At 42.0% G+C, this 19,700-nt stretch overlaps 1 protein-coding gene across 2 annotated transcripts; it reads right to left on the bottom strand.

The window, feature by feature from the left end:
* Positions 1 to 322: 322 nt before the first annotated feature.
* LOC131592922 (sodium-coupled neutral amino acid symporter 2) lies at positions 323 to 16,627 on the bottom strand. 2 transcript variants are annotated; one of them, XM_058864847.1, is made up of 16 exons: positions 16,402 to 16,627; positions 15,425 to 15,612; positions 15,098 to 15,179; positions 14,859 to 14,974; positions 11,930 to 12,003; positions 11,740 to 11,832; positions 11,463 to 11,544; positions 8,460 to 8,542; positions 7,425 to 7,483; positions 7,149 to 7,298; positions 6,337 to 6,416; positions 6,140 to 6,240; positions 5,626 to 5,750; positions 4,920 to 5,064; positions 4,705 to 4,802; positions 323 to 3,941 (listed from the first exon to the last, which is right to left on the bottom strand). In XM_058864847.1, the coding sequence occupies exons 2-16, from the start codon at positions 15,541 to 15,543 to the stop codon at positions 3,843 to 3,845; spliced, it is 1,506 nt and encodes a 501-aa protein (XP_058720830.1). In that variant the 5' UTR covers positions 15,544 to 15,612; positions 16,402 to 16,627; the 3' UTR covers positions 323 to 3,842. The 2 variants fall into 2 exon arrangements, with proteins under 2 accessions (XP_058720830.1, XP_058720831.1); XM_058864848.1 differs by lacking the exon at positions 15,425 to 15,612.
* Between the last annotated feature and the right edge of the window lie 3,073 nt (positions 16,628 to 19,700).

Here is a 19,700-nt window from a genome sequence, read left to right as displayed (position 1 = left end):
ACTTATTACACTTAGACAAGATCTAACACATTGGGTCTTGTCTCTAGCTATGCCTTTTCCATGAAAGAAATTACTTAATGCAGGTTCCTTGTAGAATTTTATCTCTAATGTCCAGACCTGTTCTCTTTTACTCTTGTAGTGTCCTAAGTGTCCTACCACTAAGTGTCCTACATCGTGGATGTAGTTGTATGCCATTCCCTCACCCCTTTCCTGGAAAGTGTTAAATATGTTAATTATGCATGAAATTAAAGGTACACTTTTAGCATCACCTCTAAAGAAAATCCTCAAGATGCCTCCCCCAAGAAAAACATCACGCCCTTGCTTAGGATTATCTATTTATTTATTTCAGTTAAAACAAACATACAATGTTTCATTGAAACTGTGTTGCTGGCCACCAGTCTAGCCAGCAACCCTAGCTAGGCTGTTGGCCCCTCCCAGTAAGGCGGGTATTTACATATGTACACGGCTGTACCGCGGGATGCCCGAACCTGGCGGCCTAACTAACGAGCGTTAGATCGCAGAGGTGGTGAACTTGCTGCATTCAGGAAATCGTAACATCCATGGTAAATTTTAGAGAAAAAGTATACATGAACCTGAACAATGCTTTCTATGGACCCAAGTGATTCCTGTGTTTATTGCAACATATACATTTGTAATAAATACAATCTTAGTGTTTTCTTACACACCTTAGGCGTAACACACTTCTTTCATCTCTGTAAGCATTACACTTTGTTGAAAAAGGCTCTTTCCTTTGACAGCTGTTACACAGATGTACAACATGGACAACTGCTTGAAATGATGTAACAATCAGTAATGAGAGAGGAATATATACATAAATCCTGGACTCCAAACCTACATTATATACATTATACTTACAGTATGTACACACATACAATTTATGTACATAGACTATCATAAATATTGAAAAATAGTTTTAGTTTTAATGGATTAATGTTTTATAAATAACATGTTACATTTATGACTGAAATATCATGGAAGACAGTAATGTCTAACTGAGGTGACAGAACAGTGGTTTAATACTGAAGCTGCTCTTTTAGGTGGTTTGTAATGTAGGTAACTTTAAACAGACAGGTTTGGAAAAAAATAATAATTAAAAAAAATCACATGTTGGATATCGACCCAGCCAAGTGGAACTCAACTGTTGCAGGTGGAGAGTCAGTCATCAAATTATATAACACATAATGTATAATCTAGAAATTGCTACATTCAGAGAATTAGTGACATGTACAATACACTATGAGGTGTCACCACAAAAATCTCCTTCCCTTCCCTACTACAAAGAAGGAATCTGTAGTAACTTCTCACAATTCCTTCCTCTTCTAGGGTTGCTGTGAGAAAGGAGGAGATTTCTCACTTTCTTTCCTCTTTTTAAACGCAAGGGAAGCACTTCATCCCTTATGTGCTACAAATTGCTCAAAGGTAGACAACATTTTAATCCTCTTCCATCTTTGCACATTTGCAGAGAAAGAAGAAAAGCTGCCAAAGTACTGAGGAGGCACATGCTCAGCACTTCTGTGGAGATCAGGTAACATGGGATAGTTAGCCATGGATGTACAGTACCTGAGGCAGAGAAGTACCTACGGAGCGTTAGTCAGTGCTGACTCCAGGATCATTAATTGCCAGTTGAGTACCACCGAATTAATATTACAAATAACACATGAGGAATCTAACTTGTCATTACAGTTTTACACTATAGTCTTAGTGACCAGTACTTACAGTCATGCAGAAGTATCAATACAAAATACCTGCAGTTGTTTTTCCATAGATTTTAAATGGCTGGGCAGAGCTTGACATCATCTGCCAAATGGTGATTATTGTTTAGATTAATTTCTGATTAATTCTAAAAGAGCAAAAAAGTCTCAGGCACTGTTTAATCAATGGATTACAGGCCTTTACTTGGTCTCTCTGACACAATGAGTGGGATTTCACAAATCAGATTTTTAAAACATCGTGTCAGATGAAGACAGTTGACCGACCACATTGCCATGACTATTTCATTAATAATCTCTATCTAGGCTTTTGTACCCAATATTGCTGTGTTTGAGAACCTCTGTAAGCCAAGTACGCTGTTATACAAATGTTACCTCTCTTCAACCTGGGACAAGAATGAAAGAGCAAACATGCACTAGAAACAAAATAGCTCATCGCAACCATACAGCACCTGTCTCATCAGCTAGGGCTCCTTAGAAACTTAGCTATTTCTGAAGCAAACAAGTATGAGATGACTATCCAGCCTATGAGGTTATTTTTAATACTACTATACAGTATAAATTGGAAGAGGAATCCCAGTTGCGTATGTGAAGAGAGTTTGTACCAAGCATGACATATCGGTGCAGTTATTTTGTGGATTTGACTCAGAAACAGAATAGTCAAGTAATTCAAAATCCAATAACGGATGAGGAATTTGAGAAATACTGTACAGTTTTTGAATATTATACAACTAGAAGACTACGTTAGGACTTTTTTGTTTTCCTACAGAGTGTTTCAAGATAGATTGGATAGAAAAAATCCCAACAAACATTGTTACAACTGACAATGGACCTTATTAATAAAGGGAACTTGAGGAGGGAGTTTTGTATTAATGGCATCATATGCTCCAGTGCCATTCAGTTTCTATCTACAACAGGAAAAAAAAAAAAAAACAAAAAGCAAAAATCCCAAACCCTGTTTTACTCAATTGCACTACTGAGTACCTCAAGAAGGGAAATGTCAATGCCATCTTTACAATTTTAGATTACTTATGCTTTTCTCAAATGCACCCTTTTCTAAAGGGTGGGATTTTTAAAGTTTGAAAATTTGTGTTTCCACACCATTTTTTGGTAACTCTAGTTACTTATGAAACCCTGAAATGATTTTCAGGATTATTTTCTGTAAGGGAACTTCATGGAAAGCATTTAGTATCTGAGAATTTTGATCTGAATTGGCTTATTTTCTGTTTTGGTCATTAGAAGCATTTTTAAAATAAAATTTCTTCTAATTATGCCTCTACAGAATCATAAGGTATGTTGAGTGGGAAAGGACCCATCACAATCACCATATCCAACACCTGGTCATGCACAGGGCACCCCAAGAGTCACACCATGGTGCCTGAGAGCGTTGTCCAAACACTTCTTGCACTCTGTCAGGCTGGTGCTGTGACCACTTCCCTGGGAAGCCTGTTCCAGTGCCCAAACACCCTCTGGGTAAAAACACCTTTGTGCCCTTTCCTTGGGTCCTGTCACTGGTGACATGAGTGAAGAGATCAAGAAAATCAAACTGAGTTCAATTTAGGACACTAATTAAATATTTTTCTGAGCTCTTCTATGTTATTTTTTCATTCTTTTTAGAAAAATGTTTCTTAAAGTCAAAATAGTGCTTTTGAGGTCCATAAGAATTTTTGGTACAAAAAATAATAGCGTTTCTCTCTTTCTCTCGCTCTCTCATTGGTTATTTAAACACTTTGCTGTAAATTAAAGAGTTCTTTCTCACATCAAATGGTTCCATTAGGCACATTCAAGTAAAATAACAAAATATCCAAGTAACAATGACGAAAGCCAAACATGGCTTGATAAAAGTCTACAGAGAGTTCTGTCCATTCTCTGGAATGGAATAAAGTTGTCACTTCCTTCAGCCAGACACTCACGTGGTTTGATGTTAATATCCACTTCCATCATGCAGAATAGTTTCTTAAAGACAGAGTTCAGATATTCTATGATCAGAAGAACCATCAACAAAGAATCTGCCTTTTAAAGGAAGCTGAATTGCTCATTTTCATTCTCAGTAGGTATCTGAGTGAACACTGGCATTTGAAGTGGAGTATTACAGAGATTAAACCAGGGCAGTTAATGGCCATCAGATGTAACATTCTGGGTCCAGTCTAGAATAATCAGTGTCATACACCCAGTCATCACAAGTATACCACTTAGAAAGAAGAATGAAGCCTGAAAGAGAAAACACAGAAGTATTTCAGATTCTGCTATGACACTGCTGGTAAAACACAACATACACCTACAAATTCACACCCATGCATAACACAAATGCTACCGCTCATGGAGGACAAAGTAAGAGACAAGAGGTTAAGTCAATGACAAGGAGTTAAGTATCTTTCTCATTTTGGGGTCCTTTCTCAAATCAAGAAGTACATATATTTTCAGTATAGCAGACCTCACCCTCAACTAAGGGAAATTAATGTACCTGCTGATACCAGTCTGGCTATGCCACTGTGCTAACTTGACTCTGTCTCAGTATGTCTGACTGCATAATGAGTCAGTACGTCTTTGATTAGTAGGAGCATCAAGAACAATCAAGATAACCCAAACAATCGGCAGAGATGAGCTCTTATGGGGAAAATTATGTAAATAAGTCTTAGAAGAATATTTGAAGAATGTTAAGGCTTTTAAAATATAGTTCTTAGGGCATTCTGTTGAAATCTGCCTCTTACCAGCAACAGAATTACCCAGTTACTGTTGAGACTGGGGGCCAGGGACCAAGAGAAGTCACTGAAGCAGACTTAGTCTTGTGATGGCAAATTCCTTGGTTTTGAGTTCTTATGCAACCCCTTACAACTGTGCAAGGTAACATTAAATACCAATTCACCGACCACCTTCACCAGGACTTCAAAATTCATAAATCATGACAAAGATAATTCTCTTTTTTTGCTTTGAATTAGAAAGCAAGTGTAGTTACATATTTGTCTATACATACCCCAATCTTCTGCACTGACTTCATTGGTTCCTTCTTCACTAATTTGATGTAGAAGGCAGAAGGAAGTATAAAGATCAGCATGGCAGCCGCAGAAGCACCTGCAGAGAAAAAGCATGGAAATAAATATTCATAACTAGGTAAACATACTCTAATTAGACTGGAACTGCTTTTTCTGAAATGCAAAAGACTGCTTGATCTGACAAGAAAATGCTTACCAATGAATCCAAAGATGTCTCGAATAGTAGGGACAAAGATAACGAGCACATTGGTAAATGCCAGAAGAGCAATGGTAATGCAGCAGTGACGCCACCAACTGAACTCCTTCCCTGCCCACAGCAGCTGGGTAATGGAACTGCGGATCTTGGGAAGACAAAGGAAAAAAAAAAAACAGTGATTTGCCACCTGAATTAGACCTTCCTTTTCCATGTATTTTAACATAATTTTCCTGAATGCTTCAGATTTTAATAGAAGGTGAAAGATGAAAGTAATATGGAGAAAAAAAAACAAGGAGAAGTATCTGGCTTGAACAAAAATAAATTCCAGGAAATTCTATAACATCTAAGGGTGTTGTTCAACAACATACACATAAATGGCCAGACCGTGTCCACACTGTATGTACAAAAACATGCTGGCTTTTTTAAGCTGATAATACAACAGTTTAAGTATTTTTATAGAGGGGAAATCTATTTCCCCAATACAGCCATGCCAGGAAAACAATACAACTGAATATATTTGTATCTACTGCTCGGTAAATGTTACCTGTTTATTGAATTAACACTATAGCTATAATTTCTCAAGTTTATCATAGTAAGTTTCCTTTTTCAGTTAAGAGAAAAACTCTTCAGTTTTTCAACTAATAAACAGTAGTTGCCAAATTGCTAAACGACTGCAGCGGTAGAGGTGTTTAAAAAAATTACTTACTGGGAAAATAACTACAGGTACAGTGAGGGTTACAGCCATAAGTACAGCAAGACGCACAATAAGAAGGAGAACATCAGCACCCAGGTAAGCAGAGTAGGTGTGAAGCAGCTCTGGCTCAACTTTTCCTATAAAGAAAACAGTATTTTAACTAGATTTAGTTGCCACACTTCTTAAACATGTGTTTCTGCTCTAGATTGCACACAGATTTTACAGTTACATCATCAACATAAATTGAAAGCTCCAAAAGCTCCTGTAAGAATGTATCCATTTTACACAGGAATGACTTGGAGGCATGGAATCTGGTTTAATCCATTTAATCCTATGTCTTGGGCCTAATTCTATTACTGATCTCCTTCGGGGTGTGCACTTATAGAAGTGCTAAAAAAAACAATAACCCAACTAACAGTGTATATTTAGAATACATAATAAATGCTTGCTTGTTCTATTTTTAAAATAATGCTGTGAGTCTGAAGAACATACATAATTTTAAAGAAAGCAGAGAGGCAATACTCACCGTAGAATGTCAAGTATCCAAAGAGAGCAGCCAATAAATACATGAGGAACATGGCAAAGAAAGATACATAGGACACATTCATCATTCTTTTACGGCTTCGGCTGAAAGAGAAAGTAACATTGTTAGCAGTGAGAACATACTGTTTTATACTATATTTAATTGTTTAGTGAAATTGAAGATACATATCTAACACTTACCCTTTCAGTTCTTCATAAATTGGAAGAATTGCAGGATGGCAGACAAAAGAAAATGTTAGGATTGGGACAGCATAAACAGTCTGGAAAAAAAAAGTATGTTTCTTAAGTATCTCAACAGACATTAGAAATTTACTTTTCAAAATCATCAGGAGATTCTTCAGTTTTGGCCTTATTTGGTGATGAAGACCAGCTATTCTTTACAATGGAAACTTCAGAAAAAGTTAAAACAAGTTTGTATTTTCTTAAACCCAGACCTGGAGGTACCAAATAGTCTCAAATGTCACTGAAGTCCATGCTGAGCTGAATGTATTTGCATTCAAAATCATGTTCAGCAATTCACAGGCTTAAGCCATTCTATCTTGAACTCTGTATTGAGCATTACACATGTGTGGAGATTTGCCACTGTAATTGGGAGCATCCCACGAGTCAAGAATTTGTGACTGGGAACAAGGCAAACATCCTATTTGAACACTTCTACAATTTTCTTCATCTTCTTCTGCAATCTGCTTTTTAAAATGCTTCACTAACTTCCTTGAGGAAGCTTGAGAAATGCTATGCTGTAGAATGGGAGATTTGTTTTTTGCCACTCAAACAGGTACCTCAAATTCCTTTTAATTTCTATGTATTTGGCATGTAAAAATACCCAGTCTGCATGAGGTAAACAGTACCCAAGTCTACTGGAACAGAAAGTCTTGACACATCCCAATTTTAAAACCAGACAACTGCTTGAAGGAAGAATGACCTAATTTATCTGCTACATACTTAAGTCTCTCAGTTGTTTTCAACAGAGCATCTGATTTTTGGACAGTTACCTGTGAATTGAAGATGAAGTATTTTGGCTTGCACATATCATCAATTGTTATATTTTCATCTACCAAAGGTGCCACTGTTGCATTAAATAATGTCACATTCATGATGACACTGTCCATAGGACAAGGAATCTGAAACATCTTCCAAATTACCTAGAAATAAAGCCACATGTTTATTACTTTGTCTAATGCAAGATGTGAAAATTTTTAGAAACTATGCATAATTTCACTTTGAAACACACTTTTACAAGTACTGGAAGTTTTCAAGATTATACTTACAACAATCAGAAAGAAGACCATGCAAAGTAAGGAAAACCCACTGGTATAGCCCAAATACCCTGTGATAAAGAAAAATTAAAAAAAAATCAATATATAATAAATAGAAATACCATTCAAATCAAAACATTATAAAAAAACATATTCTGCCATGTGATCTCTTTAGATTGTCTTTCCCTTAGCATTACACAGAACAAATTAATTATTCATTGACTTTCTGCTAATCCCAACCCAGATCTAAAGGTTCTGAAAGACATATTAGGGTCTGTACACACAGTGAGTCTGTAATGTTAAACTTTTTAACTTACAAGAAAAAGAAGCACACTAAAAAACCCCACAGCAACAACTATATGAATTGATTGTTGTATACTAAGAATGATATAGGATGAATTTTAATAGCATGCACTATCAAGATAACTTGGTCTTTTTTCCTTTTCTTTTTACTTATATACTTAGCTTCCAGAAAACAGTAATTTGAGAGAGTAATTCACATCGAGACTCTCAGTTATTAAAGTTCCATTACAGGATTCTCTGAATAAACAGCCTGTTAACTGAATTATTCACATATATAACTGAATTACAGCCATTTCAGATAAAGCATCTGGTATGAATATTCTGTTACTCCTCAGAATCTACAATGAAAAGATACTGCCCAGGCTTAGCAGCCCTATTCTTTGAAGGCTGTTACAGGATAGATGGTAACAATATTGTAATTTTTCACCATTGACCAAAATAGGTCAAACTTTGGGATAAGAACAGAAACAGAATGTTATTGTTGAGCTCTGTTCTAAAACTATCCTACCTGCTGTCCTTTCATTTTCCACAAACACATCTGTAATTTAGTATACTTGTCTTGATTTTTTTTTCCTTTCTTCAAGGAGACTGACAGCAATTACCTAAATGCTAATTAGTTGCAAGAGATGAGTTTGGAGACAGCTGTGAATTCACACAGCATTTCTAGACCCAAGTATTGTATCAACACATTTCCCCACAGTATTTTCCAATGGGTTTTTATTTTGATTGCCCTCTACTACTTACCTAGATTTTTCAGTAGGGACAGGGGAAGAATGAGGATGACAGACACCAGCAGCACTAAATAGTCACCATTGAGATACCATTCTCTGTAGAAAAAAGGTAATATTTGTAAGTAATCAGGTATTTAAAAACTACATTTGCAGTTTAGTCCTCCCTCTTATCTTCTACAACATATAGCTCCTTAAAAAAATGCACTACCTGATGTCAAAAATGACAGTATTTCATTTCCTATACGGACCTAACACCCTACAATAACTTCTTATCTCACCCCAAACCTGAATTGTGCCTTTCCTTTAGTGTCCTTTTATAAAAATAAAAACCATCTGGAAGTCAGAAGACAGAAAATTATATGATTGGTTAGAAAAAAGTCAAGTGGGATCAATCACAGAAAAAATATAATTTTCTTAAGTGCTGGTTCCCAACTCTCCAGATGTGTTAGAACATTGCAGGGCCCCAGCAGGGTTTCCATTTCTAACGGAAATAGAATTCTGCTGGGTGCCCTGTGGGACTTAAAGAAAAACAGGTGAGGGCTGAAGGTAAGGCAGTAGCTCAAGCCCAGTGGCTGAGAAAACTCCAACAAGCACTGGGAGTCTCTTGGAGGCACATTTAGTCCCTTTCAGTAGGGAAAACATGGTAAGAACTTCAGAAGCTTTTCCTTCAGAACATTTTTGCCATTTTTTTCTGTAAGAAGCAGCACCTATTTTTTCACAGAACATTTTTGAGCATTAGAAGATTAACATCTTTTTTGACATACATAAAAAAAAAGTCCTACAGGACCATCATATATGCTTTAAGCAACTAAAGTAACATTAAGTTACACATTTATTCCCAAGTATTAATACTTTACATCCTATTATGATATCATTTTAACAGTATTTATTTTAAAATGGACTGTACACTATTTAGGTAAACATAATTTAATTTGAAATTTGTATATGCAAACTTAGTTGCTCAATTATAGTCTTTTATATAGTAATGGAAATATGGTATAATTAACAGACTTGCTCTGGATTTACATAGTAAATGCAAAAATGTATAGTCATTTATTTCCTCAGTTTTACCTGGGATAACTAGATGTAAAAAATGAGTATTTTAGAAAATTCAGATGTATAGGACATTAACACCATACACCTTTTGTTGTCTTTTTAAAAAGTACAGTAGACTTGTGGCAAATTTAAAAGAAATCACAACAAAGAAACTCCTTGCAGTTGATACAATCACAAGAACATGCACTGCTATTGTGCATACCATATAGAGGCCATCAGGACTTTCAGATCAAGGACTTCAAAGTTTTTCCGTCCTGAAGAGTAAAGAATGGGATTGTGCAGCTTTAAAATATAGCCAAGTACTTTAGAAGTTGCTAAGCAAATTTTAATCATGGAGCTAGCATTTGTAATATTGTCTCAGAATTCCAGAAGTTCTTTTACAGTAAGCATTAGTTTGGGACACTTAAACAGGTAAGTGCTTACATTTTAGGCCCCAGGCTTCCAGAGTGGAATCCATGCCAATGGTAGCCACCCAGACTCCCCTAAGCAATGCATGGAGAGAGTCAGTTAAATGGGGTTCACAATTGCCAGAGCACTGAGCAAATACTTTAAATCAGTGTACAGCTACCTAGTGCCAGCCGACAAGAAAACATTTAAGACACAGATCTCAATTTCTTAATTTTCTCTACCAGATTCGCAGAGCAGCAGCTGTATCCTATGAGATTCACAGACTTTAACTTTCCCTCTTGAATGGCAACCAGTTTTGAATTCTTTACTGAAGATGGGACAGTTAAAAATATTTGCCTCCGAGCCCCCTTCTAAATACTGGCTACTCCAGGGGCTCTCTTAAGAATCGAAAAATACGGACTTGAATTCAGCCAAAGGAGAGAAATGAACCTTCCCAGCAAAGAATTTGTAACCATAACACTAGTAAGTAAATAGGGTAGGTGCAGTATTCGAGTACATTAAAAAAAAAAAAAAAAAAGAAAAAAAAAATGAAAAAAATATGGCTAGCACTGTTATTATGACAATATCTATCAGCAAGCTGTATGAACATCACCAAATTGCTTGAACCCCTTGGGGAACGCGGCAGAAAAATGCCTACCTTCTGAACTCAGGCTTAGGTGTAAGTTGGAGTCTTGAGCTGCTCAGCCCTCTCAAGACTGGGACACTTCAGGACAAGGCACAGAAGTACAACTCTGAAGAGTGAGATTTATAGCACTTAACTCTATCCATCTGAACTCAGGCATCTTGTTTTTACACACCCTCTAAACACAGAGTGATATGATCAACTGTTCTTTGGAGATGCCCAAAATGTGTCTAAGGTGCACCGAACTGATCACTACAGAGGATCACCGTTCTCCACTGATTGTACTAAGACAATTGTAATGATGAACTCAAAATATGGTTAGATAAAATGAATCCTCTTTTTAAAGCCAAGCAGGAAAGCCACTCTGGAGTCAAGGTGTCTCCAGGAATAGATGGCAAGGCATCTACCACTCTAGTCTTGGGCATATAAACTGTGGTTTAGGTCAATGTTTAGCCTCTGTATCTTTTGAAAACTGCTCCTTATGACATTCCTTGCATAACTGCACTTTAGTCTTACATTTAATCACTTGCCACAATATTAATACTAGAAAATCAAATTAATCAGACCAAACATTTTGAATGCAGTAAGAAAGTAAAAAGAAACAAAACAAAAAAAACCAACCATAATCACATTTATCTTTCCTTATCAAGTGTATGTACTGACTGGTACATACATTAACACTTACCTGATGTTCTTTACAGAACAGCTTTCTGCAACATGATGCAATACCTGTATTTTTCTACCCTTTTCCCAGGTCAGGCTGGATCTAAATGAAGTGAAGCACTCAGGGGAAGGGAAAACTTACTGTATCTCTGTCTGAATAAGAAGCTACCCTACGGTGTACCGAACGTGGTCTTCATATAAAAATATATACAGTCTCCATATTTGTTTCTCCTAATAGTTTCTCTGATGAGGAGTTCTAACACCTACCCTGTGGTCTCTTCGATGTTCATAAATGTCTTGATGACCAATGGTAACTCATATTTCACTATGAAGAGGTAGCTTGACATAGCTGTAGGTGAATAACATCATAGATCATTACAAATATAGAATATGCCACATGATGCAAGAATCACATAACATGTTTCATAACTTCACTTGAACACAAGCAGTTAATGAACACATGTTGTGTGACAAATAAGTCTCCAAGAATAAGCAGGGAACAATTACTATTGACAGAACAGACATTTTAAGATCTTGTCCTCACCTCCAATGTTCTGCATTGTAATTGATCCAGAAGCAGCAAGTTTTCCAGCCATACCAAAAGCTTTCATTCCTAACTGTTCGTACAATAAGGATCCTAGAAGAAAATACAACATCCCATTGAAAGGGTGTATTTCACAAAGATACCGTAAGAAACTAATACTTCATATTTGTAAAACAGTAATTTGCCATACCTCCTTCATTGGCAGTCTTCAAAAGAAGATGCACTGAATACAAAGAAAATATTGAGACAAACAGCAGGAGTATTCTGGGGAGAGAAAAACATGCACATTTGTAATAGCCATAAATAACTTTTTGTAACCCTATTAAATAAAGATGCATCAAATATAAACATTCCCCATATTAAAATATTATATGGGAAAAAGTGTACATTCTAAGGTCACTTGAAAGTGTTCTGAAAACCCAATTAATGCTATGTGTAGAAAGGATTTTATACTAAATTGCAATTCACAGGCATACAAAGAAATTCTAGTGTAGGCTTGAACAATGATTCTATTCAGTCTAAAATGGCATAAGCATCACCAATGTCAGGATATTATACTTGGCTACATTTGATAATACATAACTTAATAAATTATCAATGGGAATGGGTGCATCCTTGTAAGAAACTGTATTCCTCCTGTCTCCATGTCCCTGTTCAACAGTGTGTCATGCACCTATCGAACGTACAGTTGAGGGTAACTACAGCTGAAGTGAAGATTATCTCTTGGTCTTAAAAGAAATCAGCTTTTCAGCTTAAACCTGTGTTATGTCCTTTTTTTTTATGTAAGGATGAAACTGCAAAAGCCTTAAAGAATTGAGTGAAAATTCAGACTCATTGAGAGCTGTGTTTTCAAATGGAAATATACATCTACTGTCATTAAAAAAAAAAATAATTCTTTCCTCAAAAGTTAACTCTTCAGATGTGCTTACATGGGAATCGCTAGTGGCTTGTTTATCTTCCCCACAGCTTTTACAGGCAATGCATATTATTTCCAGAAGCACATTTGCATCACCTAAAATTCGGATCTCTCAACAACAAATCTCTCCCACAACAAATGCACTTCCTGGAGTGGCACGCTAGGGGGGACTTCTCGGCTGCTGAAGAACACAGTGGAAAATTACAAAGCATTAAAAAAAAAAAAAATCCCCGGTCTTTCTTACACCAATACAAGCATTTTGCTCAATAGGAAACCTGAGAATCAGCATATAAAAAATGGCTTAAAAAGGGCAAACTTCATTTCCCAGAGTACATTTCCTCTTCTGTCATTTTTAATGTTGGCAAAGTTAATAAATGCAGCACAAAGAACTGGAAACAAAAAGATCTGAGAAGCTTCACAGATCTGTGTAGGAAACCTATGTTACTGCGCCAATTCAACACTAACGCATGCACACAAATAAACCTCTATTTCTGACAGATAGGGATTAACTAGGACTTGACTCAGCCATTGGGCAGAAACAGCACAGCTGAGATGTGCCAGGGTTACACTGCTTTAAAACAGCACAGACCCTGGACACCTCTCAGTTCCAACCTGGAATGGGGCTGCCTACAGCGCAGGCAAGATCAGTCAGCAAACTCATTCTGAAGCTCACTCTGTTTCTGGCTTCCAGACCATTCTATTCATTTATTTAGTGCTGACACAAGTGACAAGTCACAGCGCTTACACAAGTGCCTCCACAGTCTTCGAAGAACTTACTGCCTTAATCAACTGCATCTGGATCTGATTCTGTAACCTAGTTATTAAGGGATGCCTGTAATGCCCTCACTGTCATCATAAATCCTCAGTATCATCTGTGATTAACTGCTTTCCTGCCTCACAGCTGTACGAACTACAAGTTTTAAAAGGTAACAAGCTAGTTTGTCTTTGAAACGGCACTAATGCAAATAGATCTGAATATAGTACCTGGAAATAAAAAGCAACTAAACTGCCTCAGCACCCAATTGTTAAATTGAAAGTTTTGAACTTCTTCCTCAGAGAAGAGGACCTCCCCAAATCTGTTCAAATAAAAATTTATATTCTCTTTTTGTCCTCTCCTCAGAGACATTTTAATGTGTATTACACTGATTATATTTCATGTGCTGCAGAACATCTTTAGAGCACGAAATTGATGTATAGAGAAATGAAGTATTTCTTCTAGATTTATGCTAAGTCTTTCATTCAGTTTAGCACCATCTAAACTAATGAAAATCTTAGGAGAAGATTTACAAATCACCATATACTTAAAATCCTTTAGGTCAGAACTTTACACGTTGGTAGTTTCCTCAGCAAACATGAGCACCACCCAATACACTGTGAAACATCTGGAAGTAAATCTGACCTACTTTCTGGAAATCTGGCAGCAGAGTCAGGGAAATTTTGAACTAAACATTGCTCTTCATGTGTTCTTGAACATTCAGCACATTGATCTATTTCCAGGATAAAAACACAAAGTTCCTTTAAACATATCCATGGATACTCATTTGCAGTCAAGTCACTGATACTACATTGCTCATGAGCTGAACTACCTCCAATACCTGAAAAATGTTCTTTCCCAGGACATTTAAAAAGCACTGTACACAACTGTATCCTTATGCCATTTCTAACTACATTACTGTAGTTCTGTCCTACACCTCAAAGATTTTGCCAGTGTAGACAGGCCAGTAAAGATACACTGGTCATTCCACTTCCCTCCCTTGCAGGCAGACAGAAATTTTTATAGGTGTAACTGAAACCATATCCCTGAACTGAATGAAAGCGTAGCAATAAAGCTGATTTCTTTATTGGTTAAGTTCATTGTAACTCTGTAGGAATAATGATGTCAGCTGCGGAAAGCGAGACCACATCCCTGACTGGGACTTGGATAACAGAACTTTCAGGGGAATTCTATCAGTTATTCATGGAAAAACTACAGCTAAGTCAAGTAAAACTCACTGTAAAATGTTTTTGAGGGTTGCAGAACTTGCAGTGAATCTGTTTAATTTTTGCAGGTTCTTCTCAATATATCACAATCCTTAAACTTAAAACAAGCCATAAATCCTAAAATGCAATTCTGCACCTATGGAAATGACTGGATATTTTCTAGGGGTCACATTCTTACACACCAGAAACACAGGGGTTTTTTGATGAATCAAAAGATACTTACACAAAAAGAGCAATTCCAGTGTTAGCCATGGCAAAAGAAAGACCAAGGATGCCACTACCCACAATAGCATTGCTCAGATTAAATACTGACATTCCGAAGGAAGTAGTACCTGGATGCTGAGGAAAGGGAGATAGGTAATAATTAACAGAAAGTTATTACTCATCTCAGAACTAAAAAAACCAGAAATTTGGCAGTACGTTTTTGTTTGTTTATTTAGAACGTCATTGCTGGGTACTTACATACTGAGTTTCGTATTTCTTCTTTCCAAGGTTGGAGTCGAGCAAAAAATTTTGGTTTTCTGGATCAATATCCGCATAGTGGCTGCAAAACAACATTGCATCATTAGTGACTCTTACGGGCAACGCGCATATTCGCTTCCCGATGCATTTCAAAGGGAAAAGGACAAACCGATGGAATAACCCCGAAAGAACCACCCCACCTGCCAGTGTCAGCGCTCGGAGCGCCGCGCCCGTCCCCGGCCGCAGCGACTCCGGTGTTTCCGCAGGGATTGCCCCGCCGGGTCCCCGGCTGCTGCCGCCCGCCGCGGGCCGGCGGAGCCCCCTCACCTCTTCATGGCAGCCGGCTTCGTGGGGTAGGGGTAGCTGAAGTCGTTGCTGTTGGAACTGTAGCTGCTGCTGTCCTCGTCGGGCGAGATGTTGAACTTGCCCATCTCGGCGCTGCTCATGCTGGCGGGGCGGGGGTCGGGGCTCGGCGGCGGCCGCTCTTTTGTCCTTGCCGGCGGGACTCGCCGCGCCTGCCGAGGGGGCGGGAGGCGACGTCAGTGCCGCAGCGGGCGCGCGGCCGTCACGTGGCCCCGCGGCCCCCGCCCGCCGCCGAGTGGAAAAGTACCAGGCGCGCGGGGCGGGGGGCGCGCGGACAAAGGTGAGCCCCGCGCCGCCGCCGCCGCCCGGCCCGCACCGCCACCGCCGACACCGCCCGTTCCGCACCGCCACCGCCCGGACCGCACCGCCACCGCCGCTGCCACCGCCCGGCCCGCACCGCCACCGCCCGGACCGCACCGCCACCGCCGCTGCCACCGCCCGGCCCGCACCGCCACCGCCCGGCCCGCACCGCCACCGCCACTGCCCGGCCCGCTCCGCACCGAGGCAGCGGCACCGCCACGCCGCACTCCTCCCCCATCCCCCCCCTCTCCGCCTCCCCACCCCGATAGCGGAGAGCAGACTGATGCAACACCGATGGGCGATTGTCACATCGGCTGCCGGACCCTCCCGCCCCGCGGCTGCCCTTCTCTGTGTTTACCTCCCTCCTCCCCGCCGGCGACACCGCGCGTCCCGGCCTTTTCAATGGAAAAACGCAAATCGGCGGCGGGACTGCGTCGCGCCGCAGTCGCTTTGCGGGTTTGCCACCTTTTCGGGATGCGGCGGCGGCGCGTCCCTACGCGCGTCTCGGCGGAGCCCGGCAGGCTCTTGGCGACAAGCCGGGGCGCTGCCGCCGGACAAAGGCGCGAAGGACGAGCCGCGCTCCATCCGAAAAGTCGCCCCGTTCCTCCTGGCGGCCCGGTAACAGCCAGCCCCTGCCGTACCTTCTACGCACGAGCTTGAAGCGAGGGTTTCTCCCGGAGCCTCGGAATAACGAGATTCTCCTGTCTCCGCTGCTACTTCTTGCGAGGGAAAAAATGCCCTTAACTATGAAATATCAGCGAAAACAAGCCCCTAGATAAATAAAGGTAGAAAAAAAAAAATCACGTAAAAAAGTCAGAGGTATCAAAAGGAAAGAAAATATCGCGTCTGTGTCGCTCCGGCGTCGCTCCCGGTCTGACGGCCCCCTCCGGGCGCCGCCGCTCTTCAGGCAGGAATGTGGGCGCGTCACCGCAAGGGGCGCGGCGCCCGCCCGCTGCCGCGCCGCCCCCCCGCCCTGCCCGACTGACCCCCTGCCGCCGCCCGGGCGGGGGCTGGGGGGCGCGGGGGGCGTCCCCGACGGAGGGGTGGGAGCCGGTCACCGGCGCGCGGGGGTCGGGAGCGCGGCCGCTGGCACATGAGCCGAGCAGCTTTCCAGTGTTTACATTGGGGCCCTGGTTTACGCGCTGGAGCCAGGACGCTGCGGTGCTTGAGAGGCGCTTCTACCGGCCCAGTGTACCATCCGCAGCGTCACTGCAGCACCCGGTGGCTCCGGTGGCTACCGGATTACCCAGGATCTGCCTCCCTCTTTCCACCCCGCCGCCCCGGTTCTGGCGCTGGGGTCTCCCAGTGGCTGGGTGCGTGGCATGGGATGAGGTGCCACCGACCCATAGCTCCTCGCTGCGGTCACTCGCTATTTTTAACACCTGCGGCAGCGCACGTGCCAGCCTGGACCCCGAGGGCAGCCGACAGACGCCGCGAACGTTTCCTTCGAGAAGTGAACCGGAACGACAGACTCCCCTCAGTGATGTGATTCACGATAAACCCCCTGTAGGGAAGGGAGGGGGGAAACAGAACATCCTGCTTCCTTTTCCTCAGGTAACCACTCCAGATTTGGAGAGCTTTGCTGCTTGGCCCTCCGTGGAAGTGGGCGGCAGGACTTTACTGTCCGCCGCAGCTCCTCACACGCCCGGCGCAAGACACAGCTCCGAAGGAAGCTTGATGAGGGTAGCGGGGACCCGGCTTAGCTGCTGTCTCCATAGGGACAGGGGGTTGCAAAGCCGCCTCCCCAGCTCCTGTCCTCGCGGCAGCAGCCACTCCCACGCCAGTCTGGTGCTGCCAGCCTCGAGGGTGGAGGATGCCCTGCCACCGAGTCGTTTGACACCCCCCCCCCCCCCCCGTGTTATCGCCTGGGCTCCCTTCTTCTGCAGCATCGAGGGGCCATGGAGGGTGCGAGGGGCGGCAGCCTGGCTGCTGTCCCGGGGCAGCGGCAGCAGCCGGGACACGAAAGCAGCTCACAGCGTCGAGGGACACCGAATCCCTGACCACCACCCCCGCTCCTGGGCCCGCTGCAGTGCCCGCGGCTCTGACGGGGACACGAGGCTCCCCAGGGCTGAAACAGGCGGGCGGACGGAGGCTCTGCCCCGCCGGGACGGAAGCGGGCGGGAAGGCGCCGGGCGGCGGGAGGCGGCTGCACTCGACCGTCCCCCCCCCCACCGAAGGTTCTGGACCGCCCCCGCCGACGCCGGGTTGGGGGGCGGGAGTGGAAGCCGGGAAGGGGCGGGGACCGGCGGGGGCACGCGCAGGAGATGCAGGAGCCGAAAATTTTCCATCTCTGCAGTCGTCCCCCCACCCCCATTCGGCGCGGTACGTCAGGCGCCCCCCGCAGCCGGCGGGGCGGGACCGGGCGGGATGCGCTGCGGCGCCTTCCCGCGCAGCCCCGGGGCGCGGCGGGGCCGCACCTGCTTCCGCGGGAACGGCCGCTGGAGTGAGCCCGGAGCTGAGCTCGGCGCATTCCGGGCTGGAGCCGGCTCCTGCCCTGCACACCTGCCCTTTACCCCGTCTGCGGGCGCGGCGGAGCGCTACTTGGTGGTGAGGGGCGGTGGAATCGCCCCGGGAGTGCCCAGCCCACGGCGGTTTGGGTCCTCTGAAAGCCTGACTGCACAACGGGCAATCTGCAAAGGCTTCGGCAGCCTGACGGGTTAAATTGAAAGGCTGCATCGCTCGCCTTCACAGCGCGATCACGGCGATATGTAAATAAGCGCTACTGCGGGGAAGGCAGGGCACGCTTTTTCCAATGGGAATAGTGAATGCCTGGTGCCTTTTTCAGTCAATCCCATTCTTCGGGTGTCAGCAGTTCTGTGAAACAGTGTACATGATAGAGGTCAAGGTGACCTATTGTGGTTTTGCCAGTGTAGAACAGACAAAATGACGTATTCGTAACATTTTTAGGACTGCATCATCCATTTCAAGGCAAGCGCACAGATTGGGTGCAAGGTAAAGTGTCCCACATGTGCCTGATAAATACAGCAACCATCTTTATAGATGTGATCTGGTTGTCGTGGACAGTACAGCTTTTAAAAAACTTTAAACTAGATTTTTTAGCAAAATAAAAGTTTTCTCTACAAGTGCTTTTGTTTTGTTTTGTTTTGTTTTGTTTTCCCCCTAGAACTGTCCTCATTTTATATAGGAAACGATGATGAGGCTTTGTTGCTCCTTTATGAGAAGAAAGATTGGTAAAAATGCATCCAGGAAGGAAAATTGCTGTATTTCTAATGGCCCCATTATTGGAACTCTGCAACATGTGAGTGCAATCTGCACTGCTCCAGAATATTGAGTCTTTAAAATTTTACCCGTGCAGTCTGTTTGCTGGTTCAAATGATCTGCTTTTTTCAAGTGGTTTTAAGTAATGCCTCACTGATTGAATTATAATTTTCCTGATTTTTGTAATTGCCAAGAATGTCCTTGGCAAAACATACATAGGATGTGTTTCATCCAATTTTGAAATGTATTTTGTAATCGGAATAATAAAAGTTAATATTCATCAGTTCCTCCCATCATAGTTTAAACGATTCATTTGTTTTCATTGTCATGCTTTTCTTTCTCTCTTTTTTAAAGTGATTTGTTCTTTTTTCCACTTTCCTTTGTTTTCATCCTCCTTATCCCTAAGTCACCCTCATTTTTATACCTTCCATTTGTTTGCTTTTTATTTTGACCTTTTGTGTGCCTTTACACATTGGGAGCTTCCTTACAAAGAGCGAGCATTTAGGATAGTTAAGAATGAAGGTTTTTACTTTTAATCTGGAGATTCTGTTCCTGCTTCATGTTTTAAACCTGTTGTAAACAAACCTGTAAGTTAGTTAGGTGTTGTAAAAATTGAATTGTGTTCAGTGACACAGGTAGAAATTAACTAGAGTTTTCAATTTATTATATGGGGAGGTAATGGGGGTTTTGTAGCTGAAGAACTATCTGCTGTGTTCTAAAT

Source organism: Poecile atricapillus, chromosome Z, assembly GCF_030490865.1.
Source record: "Poecile atricapillus isolate bPoeAtr1 chromosome Z, bPoeAtr1.hap1, whole genome shotgun sequence".
NCBI lineage: Eukaryota > Metazoa > Chordata > Aves > Passeriformes > Paridae > Poecile > Poecile atricapillus.
The sequence above is the reverse complement of the archived record's forward strand: the minus strand, read 5'-3'. Positions and strand labels throughout refer to the sequence as shown.

Bases quoted from the DNA above. Each gene is read 5' to 3' on its own strand.
- LOC131592922 (XM_058864847.1), bottom strand. From the start codon at position 15,543: ATGAGCAGCGCCGAGATGGGCAAGTTCAACATCTCGCCCGACGAGGAC. The intron at 5,065-5,625 runs GTAAGTAATTTT...TGTCTTCCCAAG, and splicing joins TACCTGTAGTTATTTTCCCA to ATCCGCAGTTCCATTACCCA. The intron at 4,803-4,919 runs GTAAGCATTTTC...TTTTCTCTGCAG, and splicing joins AGACATCTTTGGATTCATTG to GTGCTTCTGCGGCTGCCATG.